The sequence below is a fragment of the Garra rufa genome, chromosome 24 (genome assembly GCF_049309525.1).
Source record: "Garra rufa chromosome 24, GarRuf1.0, whole genome shotgun sequence".
Classification (NCBI taxonomy): domain Eukaryota; kingdom Metazoa; phylum Chordata; class Actinopteri; order Cypriniformes; family Cyprinidae; genus Garra; species Garra rufa.
This window is the reverse complement of record NC_133384.1, coordinates 9,651,871-9,664,463: the sequence shown is the minus strand read 5'-3', so window position 1 is coordinate 9,664,463 and position 12,593 is coordinate 9,651,871. Positions and strand designations below refer to the sequence as shown.

At 35.7% G+C, this 12,593-nt stretch overlaps 1 protein-coding gene across 1 annotated transcript in view; it reads left to right on the top strand.

Moving 5' to 3' along the window:
- stk17a (serine/threonine kinase 17a) overlaps positions 1–12,593 on the top strand; it is a 64,681-nt gene that overhangs the window by 30,501 nt on the left and 21,587 nt on the right. The window contains exon 2 of the mRNA XM_073831038.1: positions 491–703. Within this exon, the coding sequence (XP_073687139.1) occupies positions 491–703 (213 nt within the window). The remainder of the gene's footprint in view (positions 1–490; positions 704–12,593) is intronic.

Genomic DNA, 12,593 nt, shown 5'->3' with positions numbered 1-12,593 from the left:
CATTAACAAATGCTGTATAAGTGCAGTTCATTATTAATTCATGTTAACTAATGTTAACTAATGAACCTTATTGAAAAGTGTTACCGTTAAACCAAACGTACATTTTTTTGTCGGTTTGTGGTGAATATCTGAGTTTCGGTGTATATTTGACTAGTTTTTCTCAAAGTAAATGCTGTAAAGCTGCTAAAATGAATCTCAGAGCAGCTTTGGAGAGGTTCACTTGTTAATGTCTTTATGTATTGAGATGAGCGTCGTGTTTATGTTTGTCTATCAGATGAAACGATGACATTCATTCACAGTGAGACACACAGAACATGCAGACTTACTAAACACATGCACTGACTGCTGCTGCTTTTATTTCTGCTGTTAGATTCATCTATATTCAGTAAAAATGTCCAGAGCTCATCATTATCCACAAACATTTTAGCGTCATCTTGATGTGTTCTATCTGCTATTAAGTGTTCTTCCTTTCATCTTCTCTCCCCATCAGAGGAAAGTTTGCTGTGGTGAGGAAGTGTGTGGAGAAGAGCACAGGGAAAGCGTACGCAGCGAAGTACATGAGGAAGAGGAGGAAGGGCCAGGACTGCAGGACAGAGATCATTCATGAGATCGGTGTGTTGGAGCTGGCAGCGGCCTGTCCTCGAGTCGTCAATCTCCACCAGGTCTACGAGACGGCCAGCGAGATGGTGCTCGTTCTGGAATAGTGAGTAACAGATCAATTCTTTCGATTCTTTCGATTTTTTTCGATTAATTCGAATTTACGTTTTAAGACGATTTAATTTTTTATTAAATTGAGGTATCGCAATTTTTTTATAAAAATATATATATGTGTATTCAGAACTGAAAACAAATAACGCGTTCTGGTAAAATAACGCGAGTCACTAAGGGGACATGATTACCACATAAACAGAGTAGAGAGATGATTGAAGACAATGGCGAATTATTCACATATCAGGGCTCTAGAGTGCGACCTAATTTCTCAATGGTGCGACTGGTGCGACCAGACAAAAAAAAAAACTACTACGTGCGACTATATAAAAATATTTAGGAGCACCATGTGCGTCTGACCCGACCAGCATATTTGTATTTGCGCTGAGTGGAGCTTCAAAGGTTTCTATGTGTTTTGCACGTTGACTAATGTTTCTCAAGTGTAGAGAGAGTGTAAATAAGAGACTGAATGGGCAGTAGTTTCGTTTATCATAATAGAGCTTTGTGAGATTGCGAACTAAGATGAGTGACAGCTTTTAATCATTTTTAAGGGAGTTTGTAAACGAGATGTTGATTTATTACAACAGTTAAATAAACAAGAAGTTATTATTAAGTGACTTACATTGTCTGATTATAACACTATTGCCTGATTTTGCTCTATTTCGTCGTCAAAAGTGGTCTGAAACAAGTCACAGCTGAGCATCTCCACTCAAACACAGCGGTGTTTGGTTTATGAATGAATGTGTGTTTTTAAACGAATCTAGTGAAATGATTCAATTTCCCATTCATAAAGAGTCACTTGCTTTATTCTTGAATGAACCACCCGTTCGAACGAATCAAATGAATGAAATGATTCAGTAATTAAATCAGTGTCTTACCTCCACCTGCTAGCAGATCGTTTCAGTTACTTAAATCATTTAATATTTCTGTGTTCAAAATTGTATATTTTTGTATAGGATATAAGTCCAAGAGAAAAGCATGGAAATATATATTTTCCTCCCATCTTATATTTATTTGTCTTGCAAACATTTACTGTGTCTGGTATGATACGAATGGGGCCTGGTGGAAAGCGATCACTGATGCAGTTGCTATGCATATTGCAAAATATATGGTGCCCATGTATATTGTGGAAAAGCTGGGGTTTCTTTACATGCTGAAAGTAGTAGGGGCGAAAAAAATCGATTTTAAATCGTAAATTTTTTTGTGAAAAAAAAAAAAAATCGGGGATTTTATTTTTAGGCCATATCGCCCAGCCCTACAGATCAATATCCAGTCTTAAATCCCAAAGTTTGAACTTTTTAGTCAGTGCACTTTTCAAAGTCTCTTTTGTTTCTTTAATCCTTTATATACAGTATATAATACATATTGTGTTAAATCAGCTTGATAGCGATAGAGAACTAAGAAAACCGCTGAATCATTTATTCAAACTCAACTTACGAAGACCGTTCATATTTTGCTGTAAAGCCTCTCTGAAAGACAGTAGAGTCATTATTCATGTCAAATCAGTTCAGTGTTTGTTCTTTGATAGGACTGCACTGTGAATCATATTTTAATCATGACCACCATTTCTGCTCCTCTTGATTTATTAAGTGTAATTGTCTGTGATATTTGCCCACTGGCTATTAACCCTGAATATGTTTCATTGTTATTCTGAATTTTGGAATTTGCCATTATCTTTCATTGGTAACGAGTACCGTTCATTGTTGTGGTTGCCAGATATCAAGTGTTTAAATCCCCCAATCAGAGCTTTTCTCAATTAATACATTTTCTGTCTAGTCGTTTACTTAAAGGAGATATTCACTTCCAGAACAATTGATTTATTTATTTTTTTTTAAGTACAATTTATATACTTTTTAACCTCAAATGCTCATCTTGTGTAGCTCTGCGTCTACTCTGTGTATTCCGGTTCAACAGTTAGGGTATGTCAAAAAACTCCCATCTCATTTTCTCCTCCAACTTCAAAATCATCCTACATCGCTGCAGAAGTACCGACCCAGTGTTTACAAAGTGAACGCGCAAAGAAGGTCAAACACTAGGGATGTAACGGTATTGTAAATACCGTCGTACCGCAATAGCACATTTTTTCGATACTACCGTGGTCGCATGACTCGATAAAACGAAAGGTCTTCTGAGAAAAGTTTGCTCAGGCGAATGGAGCGAGCGGGAGGTAGCGGGAACTACAATTTCCATCAGCCCAGGCGTGGCCATAATCCTTTGCGGTCTGTTCCCCGCCCGCCTTGAACGTCAAGTTCATTTTATTTTCGATATAGCGCCAGATCACAATAGAAGTCATTTAAGGTTATCTTCCCTATAGAACAGGTCTATACATTGTTCTTTTATTAAACAAACTAAATTGCCTTATGTTATTTATCTTATTATTTACACGAAGGCATGTCATCTCTATCTCTACATGATGGCGCGTTTACAATGTCTCTTCCGTGAAAACACACAGGACTCCATTCATAAAAACGGAATTTACTATAGCGCGGAATGCCACGGAATTTGTTGATTTTTCTTCATTCAAATCGCGATATGGACTAGTGTCTGTGAAAACTGAAATGCCGTTTGCCTCTGTCTGTATGAATGGTGGAGACGCGTTTTTTTCTCTTTACTACACTCATACTGAAGCACGCTGATGCTCCCGCTAATTTTTGGCATTTGCATCTCACATGAACAGATAAACTCATTCTCCAAAGCTGCTGTTAGTGTCACTTTTACCGTTTCATCTAAGAAAACTATCCGCATATCATGGACACACAGAAACTTCACGGCAACCTGTCAAAATAAAAGTACGGTTTAACATGAAACAGAACAATATTAGTCTTGTATTACTTTTGTACAGTATAATGCAGGTGTTTATATATTCCTATTTAAATAATTTACATAAAACAATATATATAATAAAAAATAATTATTACAAGAAGATTAACCACTTAATTGTAGAAAAAATACTACAATTATTATTTAAACGTTTTAAACTGAAGATAATTTTTCTTTCATGGATGGATTTTAACAGTAAACCTGTTTGTTTGCCAAAAATTAAAAGGGTTTATTTTTCATTTGATTAAAAATAAATAAATGGTTATGCTTTCATTTGATTATCAGACAAATTAAAACACATAAGAATTAAAAAAAAAAAAAAAAAAGCAAAAGATAGTAGAGCCCTATTGTTCAAAATGTTAAAATAGACAGTTTTGGACTTATTTTTCCACTAAAATGAATGTTTTCGTTATTACACAAAGTAGGCTAAAGTACTGCGAAAAAAAGTAACGTGGTTACATGTTTTAATATTTTTTTGTTATTAAAATTGAAAAATTGAAGTTCCTGTTTCAAAGATTACAGATAGATGGCTAATTTTTATGCCATTGATATGTTCAGTGTTCATGTAAACTGTTTAATAAACACTTCTGGAACTTTTTTTCGAGTCTCTTCATTAGTTTTGTTTTTCCTGTAAATGATTCAATAAATACCGTACCGTGCCATTCATATCGAGGTATTACCGTACCGTGAAGTTTTGATACCGTTACATCCCTATCAAACACCCTTTACAAAAAAAGGCAAAACAGCAATGTAGGATGATTTTGAAGTTGGAGGAGAAAATTAGATGGGAGTTTTTTGACATTCCCTAACTATCTTGAACCGAAGTGCACAGAGTACGCAAAGAAGTGTACTCTGACAAGATGAGTATTTGAGGTTAAAAACTATATAAATAGTACTTTTTTTTTTTTTTTTTTTTTTTTAGAAAATAACCAGTTGTTTCGCTAGATAAGACCATTCTTCCACGTCTGGGGTCATTTAGAGCCTTTTAAAGCTAATTATTATTATGTTGAAAACAGCTGAGAGTATATATATTTTTTAGGTTTCTTTGATGAATAGAAAGTTCAGAAGAACGGTATTTATCTGAAATAGAATTCTTTGTAACATTATAAATGTCTTAATCATCCCTCTTGATCAATTTAGAGCATTCTTGCTAAATGAAAGTATTAATTTCTGTGATTTCTTTTCAAGCTTTCGAATGGCATAGTGTGTAATGTTACTAAAGCTTTTTATTTCAGATAAATGCTGATCTATTAAATGCAGATCTTTCTATTTATAAAAGAATCCTGCAATTTCTCAACTGTTAAATATTGATGATAATTATAATAATCAAAAATGTTTCTTGAGCAGCAAATCAGCATATTAGAATGATTTCCGAAGGATCATGTGACACTGAAGACTGGAGTAATGATGCTGAAAATTCATCTTTGAAACTACAGGAATAAATTACGTTTTAAACTATATTCAAATAGATGCATGAATTTCTTAAAGGAGATGTAGAAGTGTCAAGATAGACTGTAGATGTAGACTCTGTCAAGATGAGTGTTTGAGGTTAAAAAGTATAGTTTTGTTTTTTTGTTTTTAAGAAAATAACCAATTGTTTTGCTTGATAAGACCCTTCTTCCATGGCTGGGATCATTTAGAGCCTTTTAAAGCTGTGTTTAAACTGCATTTTGGAAGTTCAAATTCAGGGGCACCATAGAGGTCCACTATATGGAGAGAAATCCTGAAATGTTTTCCTCAAAAAACATAATTTCTTTACGACTGAAGAAAGAAAGACATGAACATTGCTTGGCATGACAAGGGGGTGAGTACATTATCTGTCAATTTTTGTTCTGGAATTGAACTTCTCCTTTAAAGCAGCTTCACAGACATAACCAAGAAAATAGCTGAATCATTTATGGACAACTTATACGAACTTCAGATTCTACAGTAAAGCAGCTCTGAAAGACAGTAGAGTCATTATTCAGCTCAAATCAGTTCAGTGTTTGTTCTTTGATAGGGCTGCACTGTGAATCATATTTTAATCATGACCACCCTTTCTGCTCCTCTTGATTTATTAAGTGTAATTGTCTGTGATATTTGCCCACTGGTTATTAACCCTGAATATGTTTCATTGTAATTTGGAATTTTTGGGAAAAATTGGAATTTGGCATTGGTAAGAAGTCGCGCTCATGGTTGTGGTTGCCAGATATCAAGAGTTTAAATCCCCTGATCAGAGATGAATCTCTTTATAAACTTTTTCTGTCTAGTTGTTTATCTTTCCAGTCTGGCAACCATAATAATTCACTTCCTTTTTACAAATAAATATAAATTCTTAAATCCCGAAACTGAAATTTTGCTAACACTTTACAATAAGGTGTCATTTGTTAACATTAGTTAATGTATTAATTAACATTAATAAACTATGCACAATATTCTGTGTGACCCTGGACCACAAAACCAGTCTAAAGTAACTTAATTTGGACAACTTTAAAGGTGATTTTTTTTTTTTTTTTTTTTGCACCTGTAGATTCAAAAAATTTTAATAGTTGTATCTCGTCCAAATATTGTCCTATCCTAACAAATCATAGATGAATGGAAAGCTTATTGGTCCTTTTTTATGTGTAAATCTTATAAGGGTCAAAAAAGGGTCTGGTCTTGGTGACATTAAAAGTCATTGGTTATCGAGTCTGTTGTGTTGTTAGGATCTCATTCAGTCACTACATTAGTGATTTCTATAAACAGTGCCGTGCCTTAATCCATAATCAACGGCCAGGATCACGTCAGGCTGTTAAATATTGAGGTGAAATCCCATCCTATCCAATTAAGGGAGTACATTGAGACTGAGCTCAGACCGTAGACCCGAGGATCTGGTAAATGAGCAGGACGCTGAAATAAGAGATGAACCCGAGAAAACAAGAGCGAGTGAAAAGCAGAGAGCACTAATCCACCTATAAACCCCCCAAAGCGAAACTGAGCATGCCTCAGTAAGCTCTCGCTATTCCAGCAACGTTCAGCATCCACACACACACACACACACACACACACACACACACAGAGTCATTGTGGTAATGCATGCATGTGCACTGGCATATTGGGTTTCCCTTGCAGCCAAATGCTGACATTGACATTGAACTTTGGGCTACAGGACAAAGCATTTCCGGGCTCTTCTGCTGCTCATCATATTTACTGTACAGCTGCTGTAGTCCTTCACCTACTTCATTGCACTCAGTATTAGGAGTGTGCAATATTTATTAGGGATGCACCAAATGTTCAGCAACTGAAAGGCAGAATAAATTATACCGAAGCATTTATAACTGTCAGAGAAAGATGCAAAAATCATTCCAAGCACCGACAGCGAGAGACTGTTTAAGCGCATCGCATGTCTTCCATGAGAGAAAAGGTTGCTGTATGATGACTGAAATCATCCATTAGTCAATCAACTCCAGAACGTTCTGTTGTCTAATACACCAGACACCAATTGTATTTATTCTGACAGCAGCTCCTTAGCCAGGGTTCAAAGACCAAAGATGACAATCATTCACAAATCTGCTGCTGTCAGCAAAAACTAGGACTGAGGTCTTCTTCCGGGTTTACCACTAAATAAAAGTCTACATTCATAAATGTTAGTATTGCCATTTTACTGTTGTTCTGTAAAATAAAATAAAGACAAAAATAATGATATCAATCATTACAAAATCTGTATTAATACGTTTATTATAAGAAGGGGGTCTTAAAAATGGCCAAAGAATATTATTTTACTAACTTATTAATTTTAAGTTAAATTGTGGTTTGTTGGTAGGCTATAATGTCTACTAGAATGTTAAAAATGTTCAGTGTTAAATAAATATTTTTAAATTGTTGTTTTGTAATTGATTCTTTTTATTGTTTTTTTTTTTTTTTTTTTTTTTTTTGAAAAGCAAGACAAAAGTGTAAACACATTTTGGCTATTTAATTTATGCAATGGTAAATAAATGGCAAAATACATGGGGGGGAAAACACGAAAAACCATGTTCGGTAATCGGCCTTCAGCCCAGTGTTTAATTTTGTTCGGCTTCAGCCAATAATTTTAATTTTGGTGCATCCCTAATATTTATCGTCTATGATAATATCATAATTGTTGTTTTAAAGACCTGACATTGAGTATGTCACGCACTAAAAAAAAAGTTGATATTGAGTCACATTTTAGACTCTGTATTCTTTTTTTTTTTTTGTCTTGCAAACAAAAGTGGTTCCAAACAATGTTGTATCAGAATATTTGTGCATCTCAGCAAGACTGAGGTGTTTTGTTCCTGAATGAATCTGTTTCTGAATTAATCATTTGAGTCAGTGATTCAATAATCCATTCATAGAGTCAGACACTTGCTTCATTCCTTCATTTGAACGAATCGCTTGAATTAATGATTCAATGAATCACTCATTAATCACTTATTAAGGGACCTGCCACCACCAATTGGTGGTTTTAGTGCCATTTATTTATCCACGACAGAATAAATGGAAATTGAAGTGTTATAAAATATTATTCTAGACAAAATATTGATTTTATTTATCGCCAACGAAAATGGCTCCAAACAAAGTCGGATCAGAACATTTGTGCCCGATACTTGCTTTATTTTTAAATGAATCAGCCATTATAAATAAATCATTTCATGAATGATTCAATGAATCACTCGTTAATAGACTTACCGCCACCTATTGGCAGATTTAGTGTCATATTTATTGATTCATAACAGGCCTAAAGTACCAGCACAAAAACAAAATATTGTTTAATAGACGTTATGCGCAACATTCTTCCGGGTTCTACAAAACAGCCTTAACTACTTCCGGCCGTCCGCTACTGGTACAGCGAAGATAGGGACGTTCTAAAACACTTAACGTGAAAAACGCTTAACGTGGCTTAAAAAACGACCAGGAAACCCCAAATTTATGTCAAACCTTACTTCTAACAAACACTAACTACTGTCAAAAGAACGAGCCCTTATTCCACAGATAAAGTGAATAATATCACGTTAAGCGTTTTCTCCCCCGTAGAAGCCCATTATAAGGAAACAGCTTAACGTGGTTTACCTCAATAGCGATCAGGGAAGACCAAATTTATGTCAAAATGTTACATATAATAAACACTTGCTGCTGTTATTCAGCATATAAAGTAATCGCTCCCCTATTCCATTACAAAAAAAAGCTTAACGTTAACGTATCTTAACAAAACAACGACTGGGAAAAAACAAATTTATGTCAAATGTTACATATAATTAACACTTGCTGCTGTCAAAAGAATGAGATCTCATTCAGCATATACAGTGAATAATATCACGTTAAGCGTTAATTATTTCACATAGAAGTCAGTTTAACGTGGACGCTTTGACGAATTGAGAACATTGTAATTTTGTTCAGTTTAATTTTGTAATAAGCATGAAAGTTAAGACAGGTAACCTACATTGTATCCTGCTGTCTGTAATGATCAGTCCTTTGCGCAGACCTCGGTGAAGTTGGCACGCATAAAAAAAGAAATGTTCACCAAAACTATCATTTGTTTGTGCTCGATTTGTGCTGTTGTAATGAGAGTCAAATATATTTCCCCTTCCTAGAAATAACAAAAACAATTCGAGGCAGTGATGTCCCTCCACCCTGCTTGGCAGCAGAGTTTAAAAATAAATCTATTGTTGCCAACCGCAGCTCCGTTTTTGTGTGGTCGATTGTCCCAATAGAATAGAATGAATATTCTATTTTTTTCTCTACCGTAAAACATTACAAATTTCTGGAGAAAATGTGATGGCACGCAAAGTTGGTCCAAATTCATGACTTCTTTATTATAAGTAAAATTTGACAGAAGACGTGGTTAAAGTACGCTAAACCAGGCTAAGCTGAGTCCTTATAATGGACTTCTATGGGGAACGCGTAACTTGATATTATTCTCTTTATGCTGCTCGTTCTTTTGACAGCAGAACGTGTTTTTTTTTTTCTATGGGGAATAACGCGTAACATTATACGCTGAATAAGAGCTCATTCTTTTAACAGCAGCTTATTTTGTAAGAACGAGCAGCATAAAGAGAATAATATCAAGCTACGCGTTCCCCATAGTGCATGGACTCAGGCTGGTTTAGCGTACCTTCTGTCAAATTTTAATTATAATAAAGAAGTCATGAATTTGGAGCAACTTTGCGTACCATCACATTTTCTCCAGAAATTTGTAATGTTATATACGTTAAGCCACGTTATTTCCTTATCTATGGGGGACGCTTAACGTGATATATTCACTTTATATGCGGAATAAGAGCTCATTCTTTTGACAGCAGCAAGTGTTTATCAAATGTAACATTTGACATAAATTTGGTCTTCCCTGATCGCTGTTGAGGTACGTTAAACCACGTTAAGCTGTTTCCTTATAATGGGCTTCCATGGGGGAGAAAACGCTTAACGCTTGATATTATTCACTTTATCTGTGGAATAAGGGCTCGTTCTTTTGACAGTAGTTAGTGTTTGTTAGAAGTAAGGTTTGACATAAATTTGGGGTTTCCTGGTCGTTTTTTAAGCCACGTTAAGCGTTTTTCACGTTAAGTGTTTTAGAACGTCCCTATCTTCGCTGTACCAGTAGCGGACAGCCGGAAGTAGTTAAGGCTGTTTTGTAGAACCCGGAAGAATGTTGCGCATAACGTCTATTATTGAAAAAATAAAAATATCGAGATTTTTAACTCAACATCTGTGTTTGTGAGCTCCAAATCAGCCAATATTTTCTGGTTTGTGGTCATATGAAGCAGATTTGATGTTCTAGAAAGGTCACACTGATATTTTATTTCATTTGGCATGAAGTGGGTCACACATTTCTGGCTTCCACTCAACCATATCCTCTCCCGAACATCCCAGACAATGAGCACAGATGGGATTGAACTCAGTCTGGTTGGACATTTTGTTTTGATCTGGAGTTTGATGGATTCATCAACTAATAACATTTGGAGCAGATGATTTGCATTATTTCATTACGGCTCTGCACTCATCTTTCAAAAGATCAAGCAGCAACATATTCTTGTAGGGATTCAGTTCGCATTCACAATAAACCCTAAGTATGTCAAAGCATTTGCACTTTGGCATCGGAATATAATGCAAATAATCCATTATAAAGCGAGTAGACCGTGTTGGTTTGTTGCTGCGCAGCTGCTTCTGTCCCGCTTGACCCGATTCCCAGTGTCCGGCGTGAATGGACTGACCCTCGCAGTGGGGAGAAGGGTCAGCGCAGGAATTTTAATCTGCTGCGCGAAACACACAGAGCCCATAGAGTCTTCCCAACCATGGAAACTGACGAGACGCCTCTGTTTGCAAAGAAACGTGTTTAGGAAATGAAAAGAATCGACTATGATGAGAAAAAGTGTTGTGCGTGATCATATCGATGCCGTTTTCTCTCGTGACTCCCTGCGGGTCGATCGATATCAATCGGCTGGGTTCGGACGAGCAGCGAGGTCACTCTCACTTCCTCTCACCCACCAGCGATTGGCATGTGCTCAGCTGGACTGGGTTCAGATCTCTCATCATCTGCCCACACGACCGTCCTTCACGAGCAGCTGTCTCCGAACACGCAAGCCACAGCCTGAATGAAAGAATAGGGGAAATTCCAGAATGCATTGTTAAAAATGCACTGCCACTTTTGCCAACGTTGTTCAGAATTTATTGCATGCGTAAATACACTGCAAGATCAGTGAGACGTTTCTTCTGCTTATCAAGGCTGCATTTATTTGATCAAAAATACTGAAAAATGTGTAATATTGGGAAATATTATTTTAATTTAAGGGGAGACACTGCAGGCAAAAATTCAGTTTGTTCATGCACCTATCAACTTTGAGATTTTGGGCTTTTTGGTTTTTCAAAAAGTGTTTTCTTTTTTTTTTTTCAGACTAGTGGAAAGAAAACACCCAAAAAACACTGTTAAGTGTTTCTTTTATAGCACTTTATCTATTTGTGTCAATAGATTTTAAAGGGATAGTTCACCCAAAAATGAAAATGTGATGTTTATCTGCTTACCCCCAGGGCGTCCAAGATGTAGGTGACTTTGTTTCTTCAGCAGAACACAAACGAAGATTTTTAACGAAAACCGGTTTCAGCCAAATAATCGAAGTGGATGGGCACCAGACCTTTAAAAGTAAAAAATAAAAATAAATGCACAGACAAATCCAAATTACACCCTGCGTGTATCGTCACGAGTCGCAGGGTGTAATTTGGATTTGTCTGTGCATGTTTTGTTTTTACTTTTAAAGGTCTGGTGCCCATCCACTTCCATTATTTGACTGACAGACTGCACCGGTTTTCGTTAAAAATCTTCGTTTGTGTTCTGCTGAGGAAACAAAGTCACCTACATCTTGGACGCCCTGGGGGTAAGCAGATAAACATCACATTTTCATTTTTGGGCGAACTATCTCTTTAATTACAATCCATATTTTTAAAGGCCGTTTTCTCAAAATGAGTTTTTTCTCCTACACTGAGCCATAAATCTCCACTTCAGTAGCACTTACACACACCAAACTTTACATTTTTATTCCTGTCTATATCCTGAAGGTTTATACAGAGGGATTTGTTCATATGATTTGCTTGATTTTATACATTTTATTCCTTAAAAATGGTATAGAATATAGTGTTTTCTGTCTGTTCTAAGTATTTTCTGAATTATGGCGTGATGAAATGAGATACCCAAAATCCCCTAAAAACATTTGACTCTATGTCATAAGAATTAAACAAGAATTTTGAAACTGACTTCATCCAGGGTTTAGATTTTTGTACTAGAAATGTATGCAAATTAGCGCATATTTAATTAAATAATGCCTCATTAGCATATTTAAACCTAACATTTTAGAAAACTTGTAATACAAAAAATGTTTGCAGTTATCAATGTAATCAATCAACTGAGTAAGGTGATAACTATTAGTTATTTTTTTTACCTTATTCACTTGCAGTGTCTCGCCCTAAAATAACTTAAAATAACCAGAATTTTCAGCATCATTACTGCAGTCTTGAGTGTCACATGATCCTACAGAAATCATTGTGAAGTTGAACAGTTGTGCTGCTTAAGATTTTTATAAGATTATTTGATGAATAAAACA